Source organism: Fusarium fujikuroi, chromosome FFUJ_chr05, assembly GCF_900079805.1.
Source record: "Fusarium fujikuroi IMI 58289 draft genome, chromosome FFUJ_chr05".
Classification (NCBI taxonomy): Eukaryota; Fungi; Ascomycota; class Sordariomycetes; order Hypocreales; family Nectriaceae; genus Fusarium; species Fusarium fujikuroi.
In genome coordinates, this window is record NC_036626.1 from 3,386,300 (window position 1) to 3,410,633 (window position 24,334).

Here is a 24,334-nt window from a genome sequence, read left to right on the forward strand (position 1 = left end):
ATGCGCATAACATGTGTGAAATATCCGGTGACCACAAGAACATTATTCACTGGTCACTTACAAGATTGAGAGTTCATAGCAATCGCCCAGTTTCCAAGGTTATGATAAGTATAATTGTGCATCAATTGGTATTAAGTAAATCTGATTGATGATCGATATAAACAAACGCCTTTCCCAAACTCGCTAATTCAGACTACCAATCCCATTTTTAGCATCAATCATGAAGCCGCCAGCTTCTTCAGCTCCGGCAACGCCCACTGTTTCATCCATCGTGACTCCAGCAGGTCTTTAGCTGTTATCCTATCCTCGGGGCGGAAAATAATTATCTTCTTCATCATATCAATAAAAGCCTCCTTCTCATCCTTGGACATGGGTTTCATGCCGCTCTCCTTTCGTCCCTGTTGCACACAACGCTCAAAGCGGTCATCCCATGTGAAACCGCCCCGCGTAGTGGCTTGTGTCGACGCCTCTTCTTCGACGTCCTCAACCCAGTACTCTGATCGCTTAGCGCCGTAGGCAGACCACTCTTCTGGGATTTCACCAAGAAGATCAATTTGGTCCTGAAGAATGTCATCCTCTGAGAGGGTCCAGGCGTCGAATAGCGGGCGTTGTCCGACGACGTTCCAGAGGAGGCAGCCAAGGCTCCAAATATCCGAGCTGAACGAGAGAGGTTGACACACATCGGGGAATTGAGTTTCGGGTGCCCGGTAGCGAATCGGAGCGTTGGAATATTGGCGCTTTTCTTGACTTGGTAAATAGGACTCGCCGAAATCGCCCAGTAAGATCTTTGCATCTGCCAGAGCTACATCCTCGCTCTTTTGGCCCAGCCAGATTGGCAGCACTGCTTTTTGGGGTGCATTTTCGTCAAGAGGAAGTCCGTCGAGTCTTGTAACAGGAACTGTCGTTGGATGACTATGTCGCTCGTGAAGTTGATCTGGCGACAGTCGCTTGATTCGGTCTGGAAGCTGGAGTAAGATGTTGTCGAGGTGGAGGTCGCCGTGTACTACACCGCTCTCGTGGAGGTACGCGATGGACTGCACAACCTGAGCGGCGATAGCTCGGGCAGTCCGTGGCTGAAAGAGTCTTGTGAAAGAGGCGTCCTTTGCAAGACGCAGCGACATCATCGCTGGGTCGTTAACCAGACAGGTATGTCTTCCATTGGGCCCATCGAAGTGAAAGTTATCGGTGACATGTCTAATGAGAGACCTTCCAGGATGTTTCTTCCCAGCTTTGGCTTCCAGACGCTGAAGGACATCGACTTCTGTTGAGTCTTCACCGAAGTCTGCTAGTACAATCTTCAATGCGGCATACTTCTGTTTCAAAATGTCCCATGAGAGCCATACAGTTGAATATCCACCGTGGCCGAGCTTGTTGAGGACCAGGTAGCGGTTGTTGATGGTTTCACCTAGGGATACGGGATGGAAGCCTCCAAGGCGGTACTGTTCGAGGTTTTCGACATGTTCGATGTAGTTGTAGTTGTAGCCCATGTTGATCAGTCTAGTGTTGTGGTCTTCCATCATCATAGCCGGCTGTGTTGTTTGAGCGGTGACGGTAGCCAAACCACGAGTGGCAGCTTTTGAGATAAGGCCATTGAAACGAAAAGACCTCTTCCTCGCTCCAGACATGAGGGTGAGTGATGGTCGCCGCAGCGACTTGAGACTGCAAGTAGCCATTTTCACGAAGAGGTTATCGTCTGTCGGTGTAGGTATTTCTTGTGTCCATGGGCGTATTCAGAAATGGGGCCATTCCGTTATGTTTGTTATTAGGTAGGTGTAATAGTTATAATAGGTGAGATGCAATTTATTCGATAGGTCAAGAGAACGAGAGACAGAAGATAGATATAGGAAGGGGAGGAATGCAAGAGTTTATGAGTAACACGCAGAAGCCGAAATCCGGGGTAGAATGTGCTAAACTGTTACTCATAGCTCGGAGCTATCATGGGTCACTCTCGGCTCAAGGGAAGTGGATACGGGAGCCGGGCAGAGCCTGAGGCATCGTTTCGGCCAAGTTCCGTGTTACGGTGTGAGACTCTGTTGATATTGATATGATTGACTCCCTGGAACAGTCGCATTGAATCGCCAGTTTCACGCGTTAGCGTTGGCGCTCTCCCGGGGTTGTTTGTCGTCCACGGGAGTTGACGGGAGGAAAGACTCTGAAGCTTCTTCTGTATCTTGACCTTGTTTGGTGGGCCGCGGTTGAGATTAGGCAAGTTTAGTCGAGGAAGCTAGAAAAACCGTCGAGTCGTGTGACTCTCTAGACGAGTATCAGGAGTAATTGATAGCCGGCATGTTTAACCAGGGGGGTAATTGGGTGCTTGAGGTGAAGAATTGGGCATTTGCAGTATCATCATGATATGATACATTACCAGTGATAAGAGCCATTCTTTTCTGTGCCTGATGATAGATGCCGGTTCCGGACACCCGGGGTCTCCACACTCCAGCTACAGCACAGCTACAGCACAGCTACAGCTCCATCTATAGCAACAGCTTCAAAATCCGGGGTAAGCTATTGCTAGATCCTTCAGTTGCTTGGCAACTCCGTCTACAAGTGCCCCCAATAAGTTCATCACTGAGGACCTCTTGAGCAATACAATGAAGGCCAAGCATCTCCTAGTTAACTATCACATTTGATGTTGTAAGACTCGACTTTGATCAACCATGCCATTACCCAATCAGCATCAGTCACACTTTCTTGACCGCCATCATATGATGCATAAGATCAGCTATAACAACCATGCAACAACTGGCTTATTGGTAGCAAGAGACCATTCAAGTATGCATCGGGGAGCAAGAAAACACAAGGCCTTTATTTAGGGTGTCAAAATAAACTCAGTAAAATATATCCTAAACTTGGTAAAGATATTCTAAATTTATATAAAGTTACCTAAGTCTTTTTGTCATTCAGGATCAAGATCTCGAGTTTTCTTTCCTCCCCTAGGTATGTTACCTTGAGGGCTTTATCAGGAGATCACCTTCTAAAAATGTTCGATATTATGGGTCGACTTACGAGTCCTCGATTCTCAAACGAGCCTCAAACAGCTTTTTTGATGCGACCGATGCTGAACCGATGTTCTATCAATAGCTTGCAATCAACTCTGATGATTTGCTACCCACCCATGATACCACAGTGTTTTAGGCATTGAATTGATCTCGGCATATCTCGGTTTCCGGTTGCCCTGCCTCTTGTATCACATAGTGACTTACTTTCGAAATATGGGCGCTGGTTATTGTTGACTGAGTGAGCCGCAACTTTGACGATCGCTACTCAAATTATAAGCCTTAAATTCCTTCTGGTTCCTCTCTTCGGTGTAAATTCATTTGTTCTGGTCGATAATAGGAAGTCTTTTAAAACTGCATCTCTGTAGCTGTGCTCTATGTCATCCACTTGACACAGCATTATTCTTCCCTCAAGATCCGTCTTGCTCTGTAATCCATTTCCTGTTTCTCATTTTGTTGAACTTTCAGCTTACTCAGAACTGTAGATTGAAGTTGTAATAAGAAGTACAGTGCCATCCGTTAGTTCTCGCGAGTCCATTGTTGTAAAGCCCCCGGGTTCACCAGAAGTCGGAACCAATATAGTTGTCTTATCATAGCGTTGCCGGACCCTTCTTTAGACAAACTTAAATCAATGATGGTAGAATAGTAGCTCACTGACATGAGGGGCCTAAGAGATATAGCTATATAGGAGATAGACTACTCGACATTTCTTAGGTGGCATTTTGTGTCTTTCTTGTATGATTGAGACGACTTACTCAATGTCTCACTCGAGCGGCAATTATATCATCACCTGTACTCTTCCGCAAATTTCCCGATGGCTGTTTACTTTACTATCGGCTCGTGTAAGCCTTAGATATCTTTTGTGGACATGATTGATGAACTCTTTCTTTGCGTTATCGTCATCGTATCATGTATCCGGGTGTTTTACAGGCATTTCTAAGGCTCACAAGACGGCCCTCATCTGTTGCAGCTTACAACATCTCAGTTCATGATCTTCTCAAGATAACTTAGTCGGAAAGTTCGGCGAGTTATCCTTCGGCTTGTCAAAGCTATCCCCAATTTTACACAGGTATGGTTAACTATCCTAATCGCGGGCTATCTTATGACGGAAGCAACCATCCAGAGACTGATACTATAGAAGCTTATGATCTGGCCACATATATTACCATTGTGGAGGGGAGACATTGGCTGTAGAGGGATGCTCGGTGATGCCTTGAGGGGTATATCAGGTATATCAATCCCCATCCCGAGATAGTTCACAGGTTGGAACTCAAGGTTCTATATTTACGACCCAAATTCACTTTTTATGTATTTACTGGCGCTCGAACGGTATATCAAACCTCTCATCACTATACAACATGGAATTCTGCCCAAGTGTTGCAACTGGGCTCTACCCTCGAAATCACTATGTGACCATGTTAGTAACGGATAAATAGACGCCAAAGAACTCTCTTATATAGTTCTTGGCTGGTTAGCATCAACCTGAATGCAATTTTACCGCCTGATATATGTTTAAACATGCAAAAGGCTATATGTTCCCCAAGCCAAGGTGGTCTAGTAAGAACAATTGTAATGCCAGCGTTTTGCGACGAAATACACAGCCAGTCACTTAAAGAGAAATATTCATATTGCATGGCGTCTTGTCGTATGCGGTATAGGAGAAAATACCTCTTCCAGTGCTTTACACTGAAAGCTAAGAACGAAACATACCTCTTTGTGTTCTTCAAGCTCATCCGATCACGACACCGGCAAATATCTCTGCAAGCAATCTCCAACTCCCAAACCCGCCAAGACAAGCCCCATCGAACAAGCATATTCTTCGCGGATAGCTTGGGTAGCTAATCTAACCAAGCTTGTAATTTCTGTTCTTGAGCTTTCACCATCACGCTAAACATGCACGCCATCACCTCACATGAGATGTGACACATAAGACCGGAAACAAGACCGGACCAAAGCCATAACGGATGCTGCATCCGGGCAATACTTTGAACAAGCCACTGCGCCCTCTTCTGGCAAGTTATACCGGGAGTCCAAGTCCGCACGCCAATGACACAATTGTTGTATGCAGAATCCTGTTGTCTCTGCACGTCGTGTGATCCGTCATGCATCACAGACTGACCACCACTTTTGATGATCAACACTGCATGTTCTTGGTCGACGCGAGAATTCACCCCGCCTTTCAGGTTCAAACTCACATACCAAACTATTCTGTGTAATGTATGCACCACTTTTGCTTGTGACACTGACCTCTTACCCGGCTTATCATGGCTGAGTGCGGGTTGTTGTCCGCCCGCAAACCCCAGGTTTTTGCTTATCAGACTTCAAGATTGCTTCTGTTTTGGGTTGTAAAAGAGTGCCTCGGTTATCTAACCCCGGACGCCTCATGCTTGGCTGCATCTGACTCACACCACTTATCTTGTTCTAGACCAAGAATCCGGTTGACTACTCTATGCGAGTCAATGAGCAAACAGAAACTGGCTCATTGCCAAGTAACCAGTAATTCACATGAGAGTATCGCGTCAAGCTTTGAGAGTTGAAATGGTTCATAATTATTCAATGTTTTTAAGCCTGCTTCTTTGGGCGGCCTTTTTTCTCATAACTAGATACAGAAGCTTTGATAGCTATACAACACATGGGGCTCTTCCGTCCCTGATATCCAATCCACTGTAACTTTTTGTACTCCAAAACTCCGTTTCAAAAGTCATTTCCCATGTGTTCTGTATTCCCTTTCTTTATAATGTAGAGGTGGAAGTTACTGAGCCTTCCTATCAACGCTTCTGGGGTATCTTCTTTTCGCAAATCGGATCGCCGCGTGTCTCATGCAGGTGGTAACAAAGGAAAAATGCAAGTATTAAGCAATAAAAGACAAATGTTGAAGCTCATCGATGGTAACTCTATTGGCTGCCATCATCTGATGAGTTGGAAAGACTGCTGAGTCGGTGGGCATCGAGGTGCTCCAGGCTCTCGTACTCAACTGGGGACTCAACGGCAGGGTAGGCAGGGGGGCTAGGAGGCACGTCTTGGTAGACCGGGGGAGCCTCGTTATCCCAGCTGACACCCATGCCAGCATGAGCAGTCATGACAACACCGTAGTGCATTCGCAAAATGCGGCCGGTGCCGGTTTGGGTAGCCAGTTGAGGCTTACCCTCGGGAGCGTATTCTCGAGATACAACAAGCTCAATGAGGAGTGAATGTGTCACTTCGACGCCCTCAGCAGACTTGGTGTCACAGGCATACTTGAGCTCCTTGGTGTGAGACTTGTACTGATTGGCAAAGTAATCGAATTCAAGCTCAACCTTGCCATCGGTGCCGCTGAAGTCAGACTTCCAGCCATCGTGGAGATGCTTCTCGCCCAGGACGCGGACCTCGTTGCGGGGGAGGCTCTTCTTTTCGGTGTCTTCGGCTGCAGGAGCATGTCGGTCGCAAGCAGGGGCCACGGTCTTGATGGTCTCCTCGAGTCTCCATGTGACCTTCTTTAGTCGCCAGAAGTCAATGGTCTTCGCCTTGTCATTACGGCTCATGAGACCGTCAAGTCGGAGGCTGACAGTGTTGGATCCGGTAGGGTGGATGATGTTGTTGTAGTGGGCGCTGGCCTTGATGTTGGTAGGAGGGAAGACGCGGACAGAGTGGTGAGGAATTTCGTTCTCGGGAAGAGATCGCTTAACAGGGACGCTTCGCTCGAATCTCACAGGTGTGACTGAGCCACTGGAAGAGTGCACGCTCTTGGTGACATAGGCATCAGCCTTGAACTCATATGAGATGGCGACGAGGGGAGTATCCATGGTAGCGGGGAGGTGGCCATCCAGGAGAATAGAGAAAGGGAATGGGTGACGACCCTTGCGAAGCGTGGTAGGCAGAGCCAGGAATTGCCAGCTCTTGAGCTCAGTGTACTGGTTCTGGCAATCTGTGCAGTGGCTCTGGTAGGGCCTCTTCTGGTAGATGTGAAGCTTGAGAGAAGCTGCAAAGCTTCCAACCTCGACAACCTCCTCCTTGACATCGAGGAACATCTGGCCAGTGATGAGGGCGCCAGTGCTCTCCTCGGTGTTGCCGTGGAAAACCACAGGTGGGCTCTCGATGCTCCAGTCAATGGAAACATCTGAGGGCTGTTCCTTGTGGGACTTGCCAAAGGGCAGAGAAATTCGGTGATGCTTCTTGACGGCATCTGCGAGTTCGGTCATCTTGACAGCGTGGATTTGAGGTCGATCCTCGCCGTCTGATGTGTAGGGGCTGTTTGTGCGTGATCGAGCAACCTTCTTGATCTGAGCAATGTTGCCAGAAGAGGTGCGGATGAAGTTAGCCACGCGGTGGGGCATGGCGGCGGTAGTGAGCGATCCTTTTGTAAGACGCCCTCTTTTGTGGTTGACTTTACGGGCTTTGGATGGTGGGGGTTGGCGGCTAAAAAAGCACTCCGCGTGGACGAGTCGAGTTTTCGCAAAAACTCTTCAGTGTGATGTAATACCGGAAATAGTGCTGTGATGTGGGTGTATGCGGCGGGAGATAGCCAGGGGCAACTGGTCTTCTGACTTTGCAAATGTTGCAAACTGCGTCAATGCGAAGTCGGTAATGACGATGCTGCCACTCAAACCTGTTCCGAGGTGGTGTGCAAGGATTTTTGAGTGCCGGCTGCTAGCTGCGGATGCCGCGAGTAAGTGGTAGATTTGTTTTTCGTTTTTCTCGTAACTTCTGTGAAGAGCGAGCGAGTGACTGAGATATCAATTGTTATCGAGTGTCTTTCTAGATAACCAATTGCTGTAGCTGTAGCTGTAGCTGTAGCTGTCGTTGATCGTTGTCTTGTTTCGATCGTGTGTAAGTGAACTTTTTTGTAAGTCGATATATCTGGGGACTAACTTTAGTCAAGTGTTGTCAACCCGGGATAGATAGTAGATGTAGATGTGAGTCTGGGGAAGTTGAAGATAGACCAAGATGATTCTGGGGAAAGATATGGAGAGTCCTTTCGAGTGGAAAGATCGAGGGCATCACCAAGACTAAATATCTGAACTCAGAGCCTTCGACTCGTGCTCAGTCCCTGGGGGAAACGATGTGTCATAGCCCAAAGATGCCCTGCTATGGCGAGCTTGTTAAGTGGCGCCTTGGTGGATATGCACTGACAGGCGGCTCCCGCCTGACTCTGCCATGGAGTTCTGCTCGCGCCCTGGAAGCCCTGTAACCCCTTTGGGCGTGTGGGTTATGGGTAGGTCTGAGGGCCTGGAGACCGCCGAAGGGCGTGCGACCAACAAGGTGGATTCAAAACCAGCATCAGCATCAGCACAGTCTACGTTAGCCCCTGGCACAGTCCGTATGGGTGCAATGCGGTGTTACGGTTGGCCAAGAGAATGTTCCACGAACGGTACGCACCAGGCTAATGTGCTCCCTTGGCATGCTCCAACGTTTCTGATCTGATGCCCATCAGGGACATAAAGCACAGTGTAGCGCAACGTCGTGCATTGTGGGTCATCGAGGAGCATGTTGGATCTTGCGAAGTTCGATCGTGGATCGTAAGACCAGGTTTATTCCCCCATGGGTGGAATAGACCAAGTAAACGACGACGGAGTCCTTTTGCAAAGACGCGTACCGACGCTGACCGGTTGTGGCCGCTGGAAAGTTGAAAAGAGCAATCTGCTACATACAGGAAATCTCTTCATATGAGTCCTGGAATGGAATTATGCTGTGCTGTGTCGTGAACTGTGTTAGTTGAACGAAGTGTAACTTCATGCAGCAACCTAGTCTAGCCAGCCATTGTTTTCTTCTGTCCATGCATGTCCTCCTGATCTGTCTCGGCAAAGCACCCGCAGCTCTTTACTGTCTAGACTGTGCACTGAAGATCAGACGGGCCATGTCTCCGAGTGAGTGAGTCTGTTTCTTTCTAGACGCACACTAGCCTCATGAGTTCTCACTCGTGAGAATCGGCGTAGCAGTCCGAAGACCGGCCCGGTAAGCCACAGGGCCTAGAGGGCGCACAGGGTTGATCAAGGGGGGACCCTTTGATGATTTGATCTCACTAACCCCGACAAAAAGATGGAGGTAACCTAGCATAAGTTTAGGATGTCTTTTGCTGAGATTATTTTGACACCCTTCATCCAGATCCGATGTTTTCTTGCTCCCCTAGCCCAGTTAGGCAGTGCCAGTGTTAGTTTTCCTCGGGAACAACTGACGGAAAGGATCGAAAAGACGAGCCGCAACATCAGAAACAGCATCAGCCCAGCAAAATATGATTCGATGTAGCGGCACATGACGCGGCAGAGCACATCACCAGCCAGTCTTGGGCTGCATACGTCTCGTCAGATGCTGATTCCCAGACAAGCAATTTGTTGATAATCAATGCCGAACTATGCAATTGCCGCAAATCAATTAACACGATGGAATTTGCTGATGCTCATTTCGTGATGATGTGCTTTCCTCGGTGTTGAGGTCTAGGTATCCTCGGAAATCTGGAAATTTACCTACCCAACCTCGGGAATGGTAAGCATAGGCAGCACCACGGCCACGTGCGGCTAAGCAACAGCGCTGATGGAAGGATTGCCAAAGGGCGGTTAGTGGCCCGTAGCGCTGTAAATTTCCAGTTCCAGCGCTAGATTCCACTAAAAAAAAACTTCTCCGGGGAGCCTTCGGGGAGATTGCACGCCATAGAGTCATAGAACCCGGCGGGAACAGGAACGGATGTTTTTTCCTACTCTAAGACTAGTAGGTAATGTGTTGATTTCTTCTTCGGGATATTTCAAGTGGATGCAAACTTCAGCCAACATGACTCCCTCTGAAGCCTTTATCATAAGCGGTGTATGCGCTCGAATGCCCTGTCGAGAGGAACATCAGGTGCTGTTTTACAAGTAAGAACCCCTGTGGGTGACACTGCTAGCAGAGAGAGAAGAGAAGAGAACTAAACGAAACATATTATCCAATCCCTGTGAGTTGTATTGCCCAGAAAGGGCAATTATAGGCTGAGAGGCCTGGCAGGGCTAACTCCGAATGTCGGCCAACGGAAACGAGCGGCCATGGGCAAATTAACATACGAGGATGCATTGCCTACTTATTAACTTATTATGCCTGAGAGTTCAGTGAGATCAGCACGGGATCAAGCCTCAGTCGACTCAGAGTTCAAGCTTCGTAACTACTGGTAGATGGAATCGGTACAGTAGCAATAGTACATGATGGACTTATCTGATCAAACTCTAGCTATGTGGCTGAACTACTCGGAGATGTTCTCTCTGCACGGTAGGCTGTGAAATTGGAGCTGGATTGGGGTAAAGAATTGCATTCACTTTTGCATTATGAATCATGTGGACATCATCATTTAGCCATGAAAGTCACTAACCTCGATGTTGTCAATCTCGTCAGTTACAGGCAAAGCAAGGTGTGATGATTTCCATTCCATCTCCGGTCCCGGTCCCACTGAACAAAGCCAGGCCTAGAAGAGAGAGAAAGAGAACATTTTGGAGTTCTTTTGAGCTGGTTCCACAATAAGTCCGATCCATTAAGTAAAAAACGGTATGCGGGTGTCACTGATCAAAGATTTACGTATTGGACGCTGCAATTATTATATCATGAAGTTCCAATGCACACGGTGTGGGCCATCCCTTGAAGGGCTATTCCTACTGCAAAAGAACATCAAAGACACAGTGGGGAAATGTCTCCACAAGATGAAGAATTTTTTCTTACAGTCAAGTGGACGTCGTTGACCGTATGTTAAGGTGAGAGAAGCCAAGAGGTGACCGCGGCTGGAACTTGGCCAATGAAAAACTTATACGCGACAGGTACGTATCCTAATGTGGATTCTTTCCATCAAGCAAATTCCTTCCGTTCAGCTTCCAACAAGTTCCAGGTTTAACGGTGTCATCGGTACCCCCAAGATCCTGGGAAAATCTCTGAGAGAGCTGACCATCTGCTCCCTGACTCCAAAACTAAACCAACTTGGGCTGTCGTTTCTTGATTCAAAACTTCGATCTGGAAAAGAGACCAAGCTTTTTTTCGGGGATGGGTCAAGCATCAGAAACGGATTTCCTTGGATCTTGTCCACCATGACGCCTAATTGGCTTGGGACCTTAGGGGAGATTCACATCACACACCCCCAATCAAACCGCCTATTGCGGCATCGTGAAGCAATTTTGATCCATCATCAGGGTTCCTGAAAATGAGTCTTTCTCACCATTGCAGGGTTGGATTCACCTTGTTGGATGTCACCGTTACCTGGTGAGAAACGTTCCGTAATGAATGACTGTATCAGCATCAGTGACTGACTGGTCTTGGTCAATACACGTGGTTGAACCATATTGTTCAGTCTGACACACGGATTATACGGACCTATTTTGATACATCAGCGGCATACACATTGACTTCATCATGTTGAGGCAACTTGCGTCACCCACTGTGTCGATATCAAATTACTCGTAATCGAGAACCTAATCATATCGTGTCAAACTCAGACATGAAACGGAACGGCATCACAGCAATGCAATTGCCGTGTAAACCGAGTTCAGGGGATCATATTCCATCTTCCTGAACCCTATTCTTCATCAACAACTCCCGAAATATGATGCATAGACGCATAACAAAGCTTCCGGCGCCCGCTTGTTAGCCGCGGCTACTCCCTGCCCCGAGGAAGCGCCAAAAGACTCCCCGCCTCCAGAATGGAACGCTCACGGAAGTCTCTAGGGATTGATTCTAGATGCCCTCGTCAGCTCGTGTAGTTGAAAGTGGAGCACCATCACCACCTTGGCATCAGTGTAAATCGCCACAGTTCGAAGTCCCACACACACTCAAGCTCTCTTACTTACGCAAGAGGTCACTGTTGATTCGTTAACTCGTCTTTCATGCCACGTTCTTGTCTAACACGAGATCACCAAGTGCCACTGTGCACACCACCAAATTCGTCGGCCGAGACCGAAGCAGGAGAGCCTCATCTCAGATGATGCGGCTCTTGACTAAAAATTGATTCGGTTTAAGGAGCCTCGCTTCTATGCCAGGGTACAAACATATAACGCATTGCCCGTTCCTGAAGATCATGCATCGGTCTCTAGCCATACAGTGCCTCAGCCATTACCTAAAAGTTGGAGCCCCCCTGAACAACAAGCCAACATTCAATTCGCAGCCCGTGCCCATCGTGGGAAGTCCTTGCGCGTTCACTACTCAGCCCTGTCAGTGACCATGGTACGTCGACATCTCGGGAAGGGCGCCGTCACGATGGTGCAATCACGGCTCAAACCAGCGCAACGTGTTTTCAGGCCTCAGCATCTAGAATTTGCCGCTGGTCCTCGTTTCTCAATGGCTGCTGGCCTGCAGCATTTTTCAGGTGCGAACAGTTTTCGCGGTTAACCAGAAATATTCGCCATTGCTTGCACCATTTTCGATAGACCATCGCATCATGGAAAACTATCCAAGATCGTTTCTTGGCGACCCTTGAACTCAGCTGGGAATAAACATTTGCGTGGTAGAAGCTTCGTGCACGACCGTCCTGCTAATTACACGCCTCTGGAAAATTTTCCTTCATTTGCACAGACAAACGCGTGGGCCAGTTTTGAGCCGCACTGGAACAAGGTGCAAATTTACGCTATAATTATACCATTGGATCCTCCTTTACAATGGGGCATGGAGCATCACAAGACGAGTTGAGACTTCAGGTGGATTCGGAACTCCCTTTACAAGGCCCTTTCCACTTCACGACGACCTGGCGGCCCGTCTTGTTCTCTAAGCGTTCCGATGTGAAGCGTCTCATTCCGACAAACGAAAATGCAAGGAGTGTTTAGTACCTAGCATCACGACTCCTGAAACCAATGAATCGAAGCGGTCAGGATTAGCAGAGTCACAAACATGCAATGGCCTTTAACAAAGACCCATCTGGCATCAACAAAGATAGAAAGTTGGGCTCTTGGGCTCCACGGCAGATGTTTTGACGGGATAATTGCAATAAAGCTTGAGCTTGGCTTCAGCACGGTTGCAACGGCGAGCGATCGACGCCCATTAGTCGATGAGGCTCCATTCGCATGAACTTACATCCAGATCGATCGTCACACACCAAAATTTGTCTTTCGGCGTTGGTCTGAGCTCGGCCGGCAGGGCGGCAGATGCTGTAACTAAGGTAAGAGGTTCGGTACAGTACCCGACAACATTTTAATATGCGGAACACAACTCCGTGATGTCCACGCCTCGAGGCAGTTGGCTTAAACTTGTCTGCCTTGTGAAGTGCTCTCACTTGTCCTTCCCACAAGAAACCAAGCGATTTGGCGGGTTTGAGGCTCCTCTGTTTTCACACAGTGCTTACGGTACCTTGAACCGTATCCTCGCGATTACACGTACACCCAGGGTTGTTTCTCTGCCAACAGTGACCTCTCTGGAAGCCAGGGGCCTGTGCGTCATGTGCCTAAAATCTTCACCGGCCACGTCCGTGCATCAATCGACTGTTTCTTGGAACACTGATGAGTAACGTGCCATCACAAATAGACTTGTCATATAATACTTACATTTCAATGTCTAGCTTAGCCGACAAGATGATATGAGAACACATACGACTTTTCTATTCACGATGTTACAGAGAGTGCTTAACTTTAGCCGTGATGCCATTTTAGCAATGGGAATTCACTTCATTGGACACCAGCTGGTTTCAATGCAATTCTGATGCCACTGGTCTATTGTCCGTCCGGGAATAAGGTTGGCCTGTTCTCCGAAAGCCACTTCTTTCTGAGCGTTGAACATGATTCCACATGACATGTTTTTATGGCTGCTGTTGACCTGAATCGATACAAGCACTTGCATTCGTGTATGCCAGACACCTCGATGGCCTCTGAATAGATGATGCGCATACAAAAACAAGCATGTAGTTGTTTCTACGGCGTGCGAAGCAGGACTCCGATCATGTGACCAACTCTACCTCGCAGGTCAATGTATTGTCTGTCATCTGTATCCCAGAAATGGTCTCAGATCCAAATAGACTATATGCAAGACATGTATGTAGGGATTCCAACAATTGCAGAGATAAGGCAAGTGTATGGCCCAATTGCAGAGCTGCCCGGATTTGAAGAGCATTAGCCTTATCTCTGATCATTCTACCGAGACTCAAACTCTGGGGATTCCGGGGTCAAGAGATAAGTTCCCACGCCGGGGAATGATAACGAGGCTTGGGAGATAAGGAATTGCCAGATCAGGCTGCACAAGAGACATTGATAGGTTGAAGCCATATTGGCACACCTTTGGCGCATGAATATCACGATGCTGAACTAGTGAAATGAATGAGTCAAAGTGAGAACCTCTTTCTCCGACAACGGCCTCATCCGTTCACGATGGTGTTTAGCAAATTTTCAAGCCGTTAAGACGAAAAAAGAAAGAAAAAAAAAACCTGTAACGTCCCCCACCCAAAGACCGGCCACCCCCACAGACTGGCCACCTCGGCCAAAACACCAAAAACCCGATATCATGATCAATTAATGAATTATCATAACACCACATTTTTTATATTAAATGAAACTTCAGTCAGTGAATATTTATATAGAAATTAGTATAAAGATCCTCAAGTTTTAATTTCTTGATCTTGTTTGCTGTTCTTTCTGGTTGTAAAGTTTTCTATATCTGTTTACGAGCTTTCTTTATTGCTAGAATCTTTGCGAACTCTGCATTTAGGTTATAGATAACTTTTTTATGCCGTTTTAGTCGATTTTCTTCATTTTCTCGCTGTAGAATACTTATTTCTCTATTCTGTCGCTTAATGTTAAAGTTATGACGGTCCAATTGACTGCCAATCTTCCTGAAAAGCAGCCTGACGGTCAGATCTTGCGTTGCAGAAGCTGGGACTTGGCCTAGAGCTTGCCAAAGCTGTATAGACGAACGGGGAGTCTTTAGGAGACTTAAATCCTGCTCTTTTGCCGGCAAATTTGCTGTGACAGCAGGAGAAGGTGTCTCTGTGACTATCGGGTTCATCAGGACCTTCGCCAGGTTTACAGGCCACAGTCTAGTGGCTTTAAAGCCGGTAATTGCGTTAGACTTCATGATAGCTTCTCTTCGAGCCTTATTATAAGTGTATAGAAATGTAATCTTGCCGATATAACTGTCATTAGAGATAGAAGTAAGATCTAAAAGAAGATAATAATATGCCCTCTTTAGAGGACTAAAAACTGCAATATCTAGTGGCTGAAGGATATAGGAAGCATGAGCAGGAAGAAATAATAGATATATGTTATTATTATAATATTCCCAGAGGAAATCTTCTGTAATATGACTTCCGTGGCCGTTAAGAATAAGAAGTTGGGGTTCATTCTTCTTTTTAGGCTGCGTCGATGGAATAAAGACTTTTCTTAACTAAACTAACGCCAATTTATTGCTTATCTAGCCCTTATTACTATATGCGAATTCCCAGTCTTCCAGGAAGTCTAAATTCTTAGGGAAATGTTATTGTTAGACTGTTTTCCCCTTGAAAATGACTGTAGGTCTTAGGACCTTCCTGGTTGCTAAGATATACTCGAGAATTGTAATCTAGGCACGAGAACCAGGCTGATAAATAAGTACTGACTTCTTTGACTGATAACTAAGGAATAGACCGTTCATTCCTATTCCTTCTATCATTCCAACTTTATCGATATTGTATCTATTCCCCTGCTTAATTAGGCGTATTGCCGGCATTATAAGGAGCATAAAGAATGCCTTTATCAGTTTAGAAGAAGCTCTGTGATATCGGTTAGAATCAATTTTCTTGCCTTTTAATATCCTGATATTAGGATTTTATCCTAAAAAGCCCTGTAACTAGTTCTTTCTGATGCCTTCTGGGAAGCTATTGCAGATGGCGATCTTGCTGGCGAACTCTCTGACTTGCTGATGCGATACAGGGCATCCTAGATCAGCTTGGATAACAATCCAGTCTCGAAGACTCTTTTCCTGAATATCAGAGAGCTTTTAGCGAGGTTTTTGGGCTTCTCTTGGTGTTGCGCTTCCTTTGATCCGACCTTAGAGCGTGGAACGGTTGATGCCACAAGCTTCGGCTGCTTTGTTTACTGATATACCGTCTGCAACTATCTGAAGTGCGGCGCTTATGTCTTTTTCAGTAAAAGAAGGCATTCTGAATTGATTGGCGTTGGTTTGAAATTAATTGGAATTAAATTGATGGAGTTATAACTGTTTAAAGTATATATAAATTGGGTGGCTGGGTTGAGAATGAGGTGGCCAGTCTGTGGGGGTGGCCGGTCTTTGGGTGGGGGACGTTACCAAGCCCAGGTCCTAGTAAAGCGCCGGACTAACCTCCGGGAATAATGCACAGAGCAACAAATCCCTTCCCTACAAGGCAAGTGGGTAACATATCTTCGATCTTTTTCTACCCCAAACGTCATTTCCGCCAGATCATTCTACGCCTCAAACCCAGAATGTTCTATTTTTGCTTGTGAGGGAACCTTTTTGAGTTGAGGGGTAGACCGTTTCTAGAAGGTCTAGGGGTATCGAGATCGTCAAAATCGGACTTGACCGGTGGACGGGCCGAACGCTAGGTGGAAGCTCGAATTGGAGTTACTTGGGGGTTTGGGGAAACGTTACTACTAGAGATGAAGGGGACTGTGAAGTTTCTAGCCGCCATGCAATAGCCAGACTCTGAGGTTCGAGGAAAATGAAGAGTAATACCTGCGTCAGATACCCAATGAATTGGATCTGAGCCTTGCAGTAACCTCCAAAGTTTATGACACCATGGCGATACTCATAATCCTCGGATTGTGTAGCCGTGTTCTGTTACAAGGCCATATCATGGCGTTTTCCTTCGCTTGCTTGAGGATGAGGTGACATTCTGTTACCTGGGGAAACTAGAATGCTAAGATACCTAGTTATATTCATCTGGGAGATTCTACTTGTCAATCCCATGACGTTTCAAATCTGTTCTGTTCACAGCAGCAGTAGTATTTTAGGAAGAGCTACATCATTAATGGTCTTTCTTGAGCTGTATATGAGCTACACCTTGCAGTAAAGCTATTGCTCCCTATCACCGGGTTCTCTGCAAACTTCTAGAAGTTCGGGCTTCTACCACTGGTCCCAATAATGGAGCAACCAGCGGAATAGTAGCTATAGTACGAGGTATAGCCTGGTGCCTCTCCGGCCCCTGTTTCAAATGATCGTTGTCCTGGAGCTGTGGTTTGCTCTTTCGGGCACTAGACACTTTGCTTGGGTTGAGATATCTATTTGGTGCAGCTAGGTATGTCAAATGCACAGGCGGAGGTTGGTATGGTACTGTTGAAGGTTTTTATGATGCTTTTCAAGGCTGATATGGTATTGTTGAAGGGTTATATGGTGCTGTAGAAGGCTATATGGTGTCGCTGACGATTGATGCGGCATTGTCGGAGGTTGCTCTGGTACTGCCGGAGGTGAAAATGTCATCGTAGGAGCTTGTAAAGGTTCAGCCGAAGGCTGATTGGGCCGGAAAAGATTTGCATTGAGTGCAGCCCAGGCTGCTGTGCAACTCTGGGGGTCAGAGCGATGAGGATAATCTCCCAAGCTCTTGGTTCCGCGAAGGGTAGGCCGCTGAGGCGGAAATTTGGTGACAGGAGGAGAGAAAAACTCCTCCTTGCCTCTCGCTTGCTTGTCTCCAGGTGACGGCAATGATGACGGGAGAGTCTCTGGATGATCTAGTTGTTAGATTGGATATGAAAGTCGAATGTACTGACCTGAGCGCCGCGCACCATCCAACGGCCGGCCTTGTTGATTCTTGGTGCAGAGTCATGTTGAACGATGCTTAGATTGAAGAATAGAGATCGACCTGTCAATGACAAGAGATGGCCTTGACTTGCAATGATAGAAGAACGTAACAAATCTTGAGATATGGGAACCGCAGTTGCTGTTCTGATCTTGATCCCAGGAGTTACAGCGAGCAGGAGGATTCTGCTATATAGTAGTTAGGCTTGCTATCAACTGGGAAGAGCAGATGCTACTTATGTTGGGCAACAACGCTCTAGCAGTTCATGACAAGGGTACCTCTTTTATTCAAACCGCCTAGGAGAAGCATTAACTCAAGCTTGTAACCTCAATCTTAACTTTCATGAATATCTTACCTACCCACCTATGGAGATATCTAGAAATCTACTGAGTTGTCTATATCACTGACCAACGTCTTTTTAACGTGGAGGATGTGAGCACTAGGTTTTCTCAATCAGATTCCGGTCAACTTTCTTTTTGATCTAATAATGAGATACTTATCTGTCTAGGTACCTGGGTATTTCGATGAATGTTTCTTCTCGGACTGTCTATTTAACCTCCAAGTAGTGGCAAAGCATTTGCCAAGTGACAAGCACTGCCAACTTCGGCTTGAGGTTGTAGCAAACATTGACGCGTCACTACGACAGAAAAACAAAGAAGTGCGAGACTTGTTTCTGGATTTCTCCTCTTCCACCATCTTTTGTCCTGAAGAGGAAAATTGTCGTATTCGATTGATTTCTGAAGTGTTGTAACTTCCGACAGCTCTCAACTGGCCGCTATCAGATGTAAGATGGAATCAACCCAGCAGGTATAATACATTCAGCTAGACCCAAGTTACTCATCTACACAACCTTACTAACTGCATCGTAAGGTCGAAAAGCAGAGCGCACAAGAGACTGCTCCCTCTTCAACTCGCGAAATTGTCGCAGACTTGGTTTTCCCAAACTTGACCTCGCTTTGGCTATCGCAAGAGCTTGAAGATCAGGCGAGCCTCAGGCGACTCAAACAGGTTTGGGACATGTTCTCCTCAGGATGGAGCCCTCAAGACAAGATGCATATCTATCGTCTCCTCCCTGAGGTGCGAACTAACCCTACAAACCGAAAGGTCCCCAGTAAACACAAACTCTACAAACATGACATCACCTTCGGACTCTGGGTTATCCTCCGATGCATATACCCTGATCAGAAACTTCCAGCTCTCAGACTTGCTCTCATGGAAAGGTATCCAGGTATAGATCTCAGTGCCTTCACCGGTCCTATTCCCAAGGTTTCCTGCATGACTCCCCAGGAACGCATTCCCAGGAAGCGTGAGCTCAAGGTTGTGACTCCTTGTTTTGAGAAGAACATGCTTGAGGAAGATGATAAGATTAACCCTAGCGACTTGTCCCTCAAAGAAGAGGATTGCACTTTTGGTGAGATATGCCATCCAGGACATGGATAATTTGTTACTAATTTCACCTTAGACGATACTGTAATCCGTATCCCGAAATTTGAGCCTCACCTGGACCAGATCCGCTCCTCTAAACCTGACAAACCTTCCGCCCAGCGTTTGAAGGAGGTCGAGTCGAAAATGCGAGGCATGGTTCTTGGAGAACCTCACAGTGCTTCTTACAGCAACTTTCTGAAGTCGAAGTCCAGCACTGCGCCAGTAGACGTATCTACTTATGCTCCCGACATCACAAAGCTATGCATCAGTCCTAGCGCTATGCAAAAAGCAGACGTTGAATCTTTGGCGAGCGACGAATCTTCTCCTGAGGATGACTCTGCCCAGACTGTACTTTCAAACAAGCAGTTCCTCGAGTTGAAAAATCTCATTACCAATGTTACAACTGAATCGAAACGAGATGTTTCTAGTGAAATGCGCAAGATGCATACCGAGACGACGAAGCAGATTCAGAACATGCACACCGAGATGATTGACCAGTTCAAGAAGAATAGAAAGACATTGGTCGATATTGGTAACCAAGTTGCTGAGATACGAGCACATATCGAGCTTGCACGTATGGATCGGAAGGATCTGGACGAAGTTGAGGCCAGAGCCATCAACCTTGAGCAGTTCATCTTGTCACTTTGAGTGTTTCTGTCAAGGCAGTTGGTGTGATCTCAAAACATTGATACACTCTCCGGCCCTATACTATGGAGAGTGTCTGGGCTATAGAACCAGGGCAGATTGTCAAAAAACAGAGTTGTTTGTGTACATATATGGAAATTTGATCAATGGAGGGGCCTTTGCGGGATCACAGGAGCCCTGCAATGTAACATGTACGTACTCCATACTACCGGTTTTCTCTGAAGGGGTATCAAAAGGCATTGGGCAGCAAGAGAGCAAGAACGGGCGGGGAGTGAAGGCTCTTTGTTCTGGAACCCTGCAGGGCGTTGTTAATCACAGTGGCGTCTGCTAAAGAAAGCCACTGCCTCATGTCTGAGCTCTCATATTTCGAGTCCGGGGAACGGTAACAAGGCCGAGATTGTCGAATGCAAAGTATTTGCTTATCGCAGTCAATAGCTCTACCCCATCTTTTAATCATCCCAACTTGCTTAGTATATGCCATCTGTGGATAGCGTCATGGCCATGCCTTTTTGAGGCATCGTTCATCCCATCGCCCGGAAGCGGAACTAAGCTATGTAAGCGCGACGTTAATCGAGAGGCTTAGAAACGGGTTCTCCTACGAAGCCTTATTGCCGGAAAGAGCCAGACAACAGGGACTCGGGACCGAGAAAACTATCGATGATGGGAAAAACCAAGTCTTTGGCATGTGAGGCTGTTGGTAGCCACCGTTGAGAAACGGGGTATGAGTCGTGCAGTTTCGAAAATGAGGATGAGTTGGCACTCGTATCAAATCCCTCGTAAACTAATCCTTGCACAGTCACAATCGGACAATGGGAACTCGTCAGCTGCAGGCGCCAGACGCGGAAGACGCCTTGGATACCCCAGAAAACCCCCCTGATCTGGTGGAGTTGCATCCCCTTCGTCCATCCATCCTTGTCAGGGCTTTGCGGGGACTGCATGAGATCCTCAAAGGGACCTGCAGATGGATGGAGCCAGCTGAAATCCTTCAACAGGGACTTGCCCTGCTCTCTCGTTGTCATAATCAAGTCGTACATCATTAGTTTTGAAGATTTTTCACGGTGCATCTGCGAGGTCCCATTAATTGCGTTATATTCTATCGTTGGTACACAGAGGATGAAGCTCCCTCTAATTATATATGTATATGTTAAGTTCCCAGTATCCAGTGGTTAAATCGCTTATTTCGCATGTTCAATACTATAAGGCTCGTGACGAGCATTCGTAGAGCTCGCCTCGCTGACTGCTCTCTCGTGATGTTCCATGATCTCGTCATCTTCGCTGTTTGGTGATCGAATGACCTCTGTAACGATAGTCTTCTTGATTCCTTCAAGGTTCTCACGATGCTTGAGTTCGATCTCATCTTCTTCGCCAAGTTCGATATGCGTTCGTGTAAGACCGCCTCCAAATCGACTGGCTCCGGCAGGTCGGGTACCAGTTTTGACAGTAGTTCGAGAGCGAGAGCTGTAATCGTGCGTTCCATCTGCCTGGTTGTTGCCGGCTCGGACAACCTTGCCAATAAGGTCTGCCATGTTCATCTCAATGTGGAGTTTGCAGAGATAAACAAGAGGGTGAAATTGGACATAAACGAAGCTGTTTGGTAAAGACATCATTCCAATAAGGAGAATCTTGAACAAAGTCAGTACAGGGTGGCAAATCGAGTTTGAGAGACGGTAACTTACATCCAAGGCAATCGAGATTGCGACGAGGAACATATTCATATGGTACAAGCGGGTGTACTTTTGAAGACCGTTTGCCACCAAACGCTGCTTAACAACCCAAATGAAATAAAAGTTGAGGGCTGCGTCCATAATGGCGAAGAGGACCTTTTCCATACGGTCCCAGATTTCGTTGACATGTATGTACTTCTCACTAATTTGAAGACGTGCAGGAATCCAGACACAGAAAACGCTGATGTTGATGGACAAGAGGATTCCAAAGCAAGTCCACTTGAGAATAGTTCCATTCCGACGGACAACCATGAGCAGACTGACTCGGTTGATGATGATTTGAATCAAGCATTGAACCTGTATCGACCAAAAGACGACTAAAGAGTCAGTATGTGACAAATGGAAAAGTGTGGATGACGTACTGATAAAGAAGTAATATTGGAAGCTCGGTTTTATAATCCCACGGAGGTATAACCAGACCATTATTCCAAGAACAGTGCTGGAGCAGACCTCGAGCCAAATAAACATAATATAGAGAGTCAATCGATTACGCCTTCTGATCGCTGCTTGAGTTTGACGCATGGCTTTTCCGCAGTTGAAGATGGTGACGCCCAGGGATAAACCCCAGATGATCGAAGCAAAATTCATATCGTCGTCAGAAGGAGGCTCCTCCTTGAAGTTTGGAGGGACGAGGAAGCCATTTTCGGTTGCCATAATGGCAATAGAACGAGCTCGAGTGACTTGATCTCGCCGATGTTGGTTGGTTCGTATGAAGAGAGTGAGATCAGGTTACCCCAGAAAACGGGGACTGTAGAAGTCGATATGAAACACAACACAACATGAGAAATGACCTGTATGAGAGGGATGCAGTAGTTTATATCAATGTCCACTGGAGCAAGATTGAATTCTCAGCAGGAAATAGTCGTGCATCCAATGCTGGTCCAGGCTTGCCGGGTACAAGGGAAGAACCCTGGGGCCTCAGAAAAGCTAGTGGAAGGCGGTGATCCGAGTCGTACAGTACATACAGGCCAAAGCTAGTGGTAGAATGAATCTGCAGTGGCGGAATTTGCATCCGGTGCATTGGTACAATCAACAGGCATGATCCCTACTGACTCCGTCTCTCCACGTCCTTGTTCCATGAGTGATGATGCGCTAGGCACGAGGGCTTCAGTGGCGTTGCATGGCCGCTGAAACTGGACTGCAGAAAGCCACAAAAGCTTCTGTGAGCCAATTTGTCAGTTCAGTGGTAAATTCCGGGGCGCGTCTAGAATACAGGGCCTTGGACTTGGTGCATCTAGTCCGGACGAAGAGGATTGTTGGCTGTCGATAGACTTTTCCCTTCCTTTCATTGCTTTTTTTTGACCTATGATATTACTTACCTACATGCATTAAGTCCGGGGAAGATCCCCGTAATTTCCATTTCCTTATGAAATGTCGATCTTTCTGGTGGTTTTTTCCCTCATCTCTAGACTCAGTTTCAGCAAAGTCGTATCCTAAAGTGAATACTGGTCGTATATAAAACTTCCGTACGTCCGGATAAGATTGCGATGTTAGTTGCTTATGTAGGATCTAGTGCACGAGTCAAGGCCTTGAACAGGGCTGAGATCGACAACTAAATCGCTTTAGTTAGTCAGTCGTTGGGTCCACAATTGACGGAAGAATGGCTCACATCCCGCTTTGACTTTTGGGTTGCAATTCTGTGCTTCTATCACATTTTGTTGTCTCAGTGACTCGAGAGCCATCCATTGCAAGTGACCCAACGACCTGGTTCAAGAAACAGGGGTACAATGAGGGGGAGAACGATTACATGGCTTTCTCCAGAATCCACAATAGTTCCCGGAACGATGAGACCCCGGATCCCCTAAACTCTATTGTCATGGATCTTTGTCTGTTATTTTGAGACAGGCAGACTCTTGGCGCAGGCTTGGGCATGTATGCTTAGGGATATGGTTTGCCTTTGATAGTCTCTGAAGATCGATTAACTATTCAATTGCGCTATCATCTTTTTCTCATATCCCAAAGTTCCGACACTAGAGGCACCACAGGAGGACAGGCCGATATCGTCCAGACGGGCCGTCTTGCAAGCGCCCTACTATTCAAGAGAACAGATACAAACGTCTCGACTCACCGTTGATCTCCTAGGCACTACGGTCACTTCGGCCAAAAATATATGATCTGCGGCGTGAAAAGCGAGAAGCATTTCATCCTACGGGTTTAGCTTGGCTGGTTATTGCACCTAGCTTCACGACCGTGCGGAACTAGAACCAGGGGCCAGATTGCGCTTCGTCGCCATCCCCAGTCGGAAGCGAGCCTGGGGTTAACAAGCCTTGTAGCAAGATAAGAATCCCGTTAACATTGCGTCGATCGCTAAAATTGCTCCCTCCAAGTGCGAGATTACTCATTACGAAGAGCTATGTTGAGAATCACACAAAGTGCTCCAGAGACGGATATCTATTATCCAGATTCGCCACCCCCTTAGGCCAAATTCAAGTATGCGGCTGTAAACCTCCTATGGAGTATGGCCAATGAAGACTCTGGTCTTTAGCAGAATACACCTGAATCTCGTCAGCCTCGACTTCGTCCGACAGCAGCCGCAAGGTATTCCCACGTGGAACAACAGTCTATCAGGCAAGCCATGATTTCATCGTGTCAAAAGCACAGAAACTGAAACCGCTTCCTATTCATTGAACGGAACAGCTTAGTCCGACATACCAGACGAATCCTTAGGCCCTGCAAGGCGAACTGGTCTACAGCCCGAGTGTACGTTGGACTGAAGACACTTGATACATCCTTGGAACGAGTCATCTAGGTCAGTGTCAGACTTTAGTTATCAGCTCATTGCAAATAAGGCTGAACGGAAGAAATACAACAACAGTCCGAGCACATCCCCATGATCCAATGACCCCTCGATTTGAAGCCATCTTGAAGCCTCAAATGCAGCATGACAGCTACGTCTTGTC

At 46.9% G+C, this 24,334-nt stretch overlaps 4 protein-coding genes; 1 reads left to right on the forward strand and 3 right to left on the reverse strand.

The window, feature by feature from the left end:
• Positions 1-218: 218 nt before the first annotated feature.
• FFUJ_07816 (related to dis1-suppressing protein kinase dsk1) lies at positions 219-1,673 on the reverse strand (the record flags this gene model as incomplete). Its single annotated transcript, XM_023578110.1, has 1 exon — positions 219-1,673. One exon carries the CDS (start codon positions 1,671-1,673, stop codon positions 219-221), a length of 1,455 nt encoding a protein of 484 aa, XP_023431338.1.
• A 4,217-nt stretch (positions 1,674-5,890) lies between these two features.
• Positions 5,891-7,309, reverse strand: FFUJ_07817 (related to protein LDB19; the record flags this gene model as incomplete). The annotated part of the gene is made up of 1 exon (XM_023578111.1): positions 5,891-7,309. One exon carries the CDS (start codon positions 7,307-7,309, stop codon positions 5,891-5,893), a length of 1,419 nt encoding a protein of 472 aa, XP_023431339.1.
• Positions 7,310-18,429: 11,120 nt separating this feature from the next.
• On the forward strand, positions 18,430-19,713 carry FFUJ_07818 (uncharacterized protein; the record flags this gene model as incomplete). XM_023578112.1 has 3 exons in its annotated part: positions 18,430-18,447; positions 18,511-19,051; positions 19,103-19,713. The coding sequence occupies 3 exons, from the start codon at positions 18,430-18,432 to the stop codon at positions 19,711-19,713; spliced, it is 1,170 nt and encodes a 389-aa protein (XP_023431506.1).
• A 1,172-nt stretch (positions 19,714-20,885) lies between these two features.
• FFUJ_07819 (uncharacterized protein) lies at positions 20,886-22,088 on the reverse strand (the record flags this gene model as incomplete). XM_023578113.1 has 3 exons in its annotated part: positions 20,886-21,332; positions 21,387-21,751; positions 21,797-22,088. The coding sequence occupies 3 exons, from the start codon at positions 22,086-22,088 to the stop codon at positions 20,886-20,888; spliced, it is 1,104 nt and encodes a 367-aa protein (XP_023431340.1).
• Positions 22,089-24,334: the final 2,246 nt, after the last annotated feature.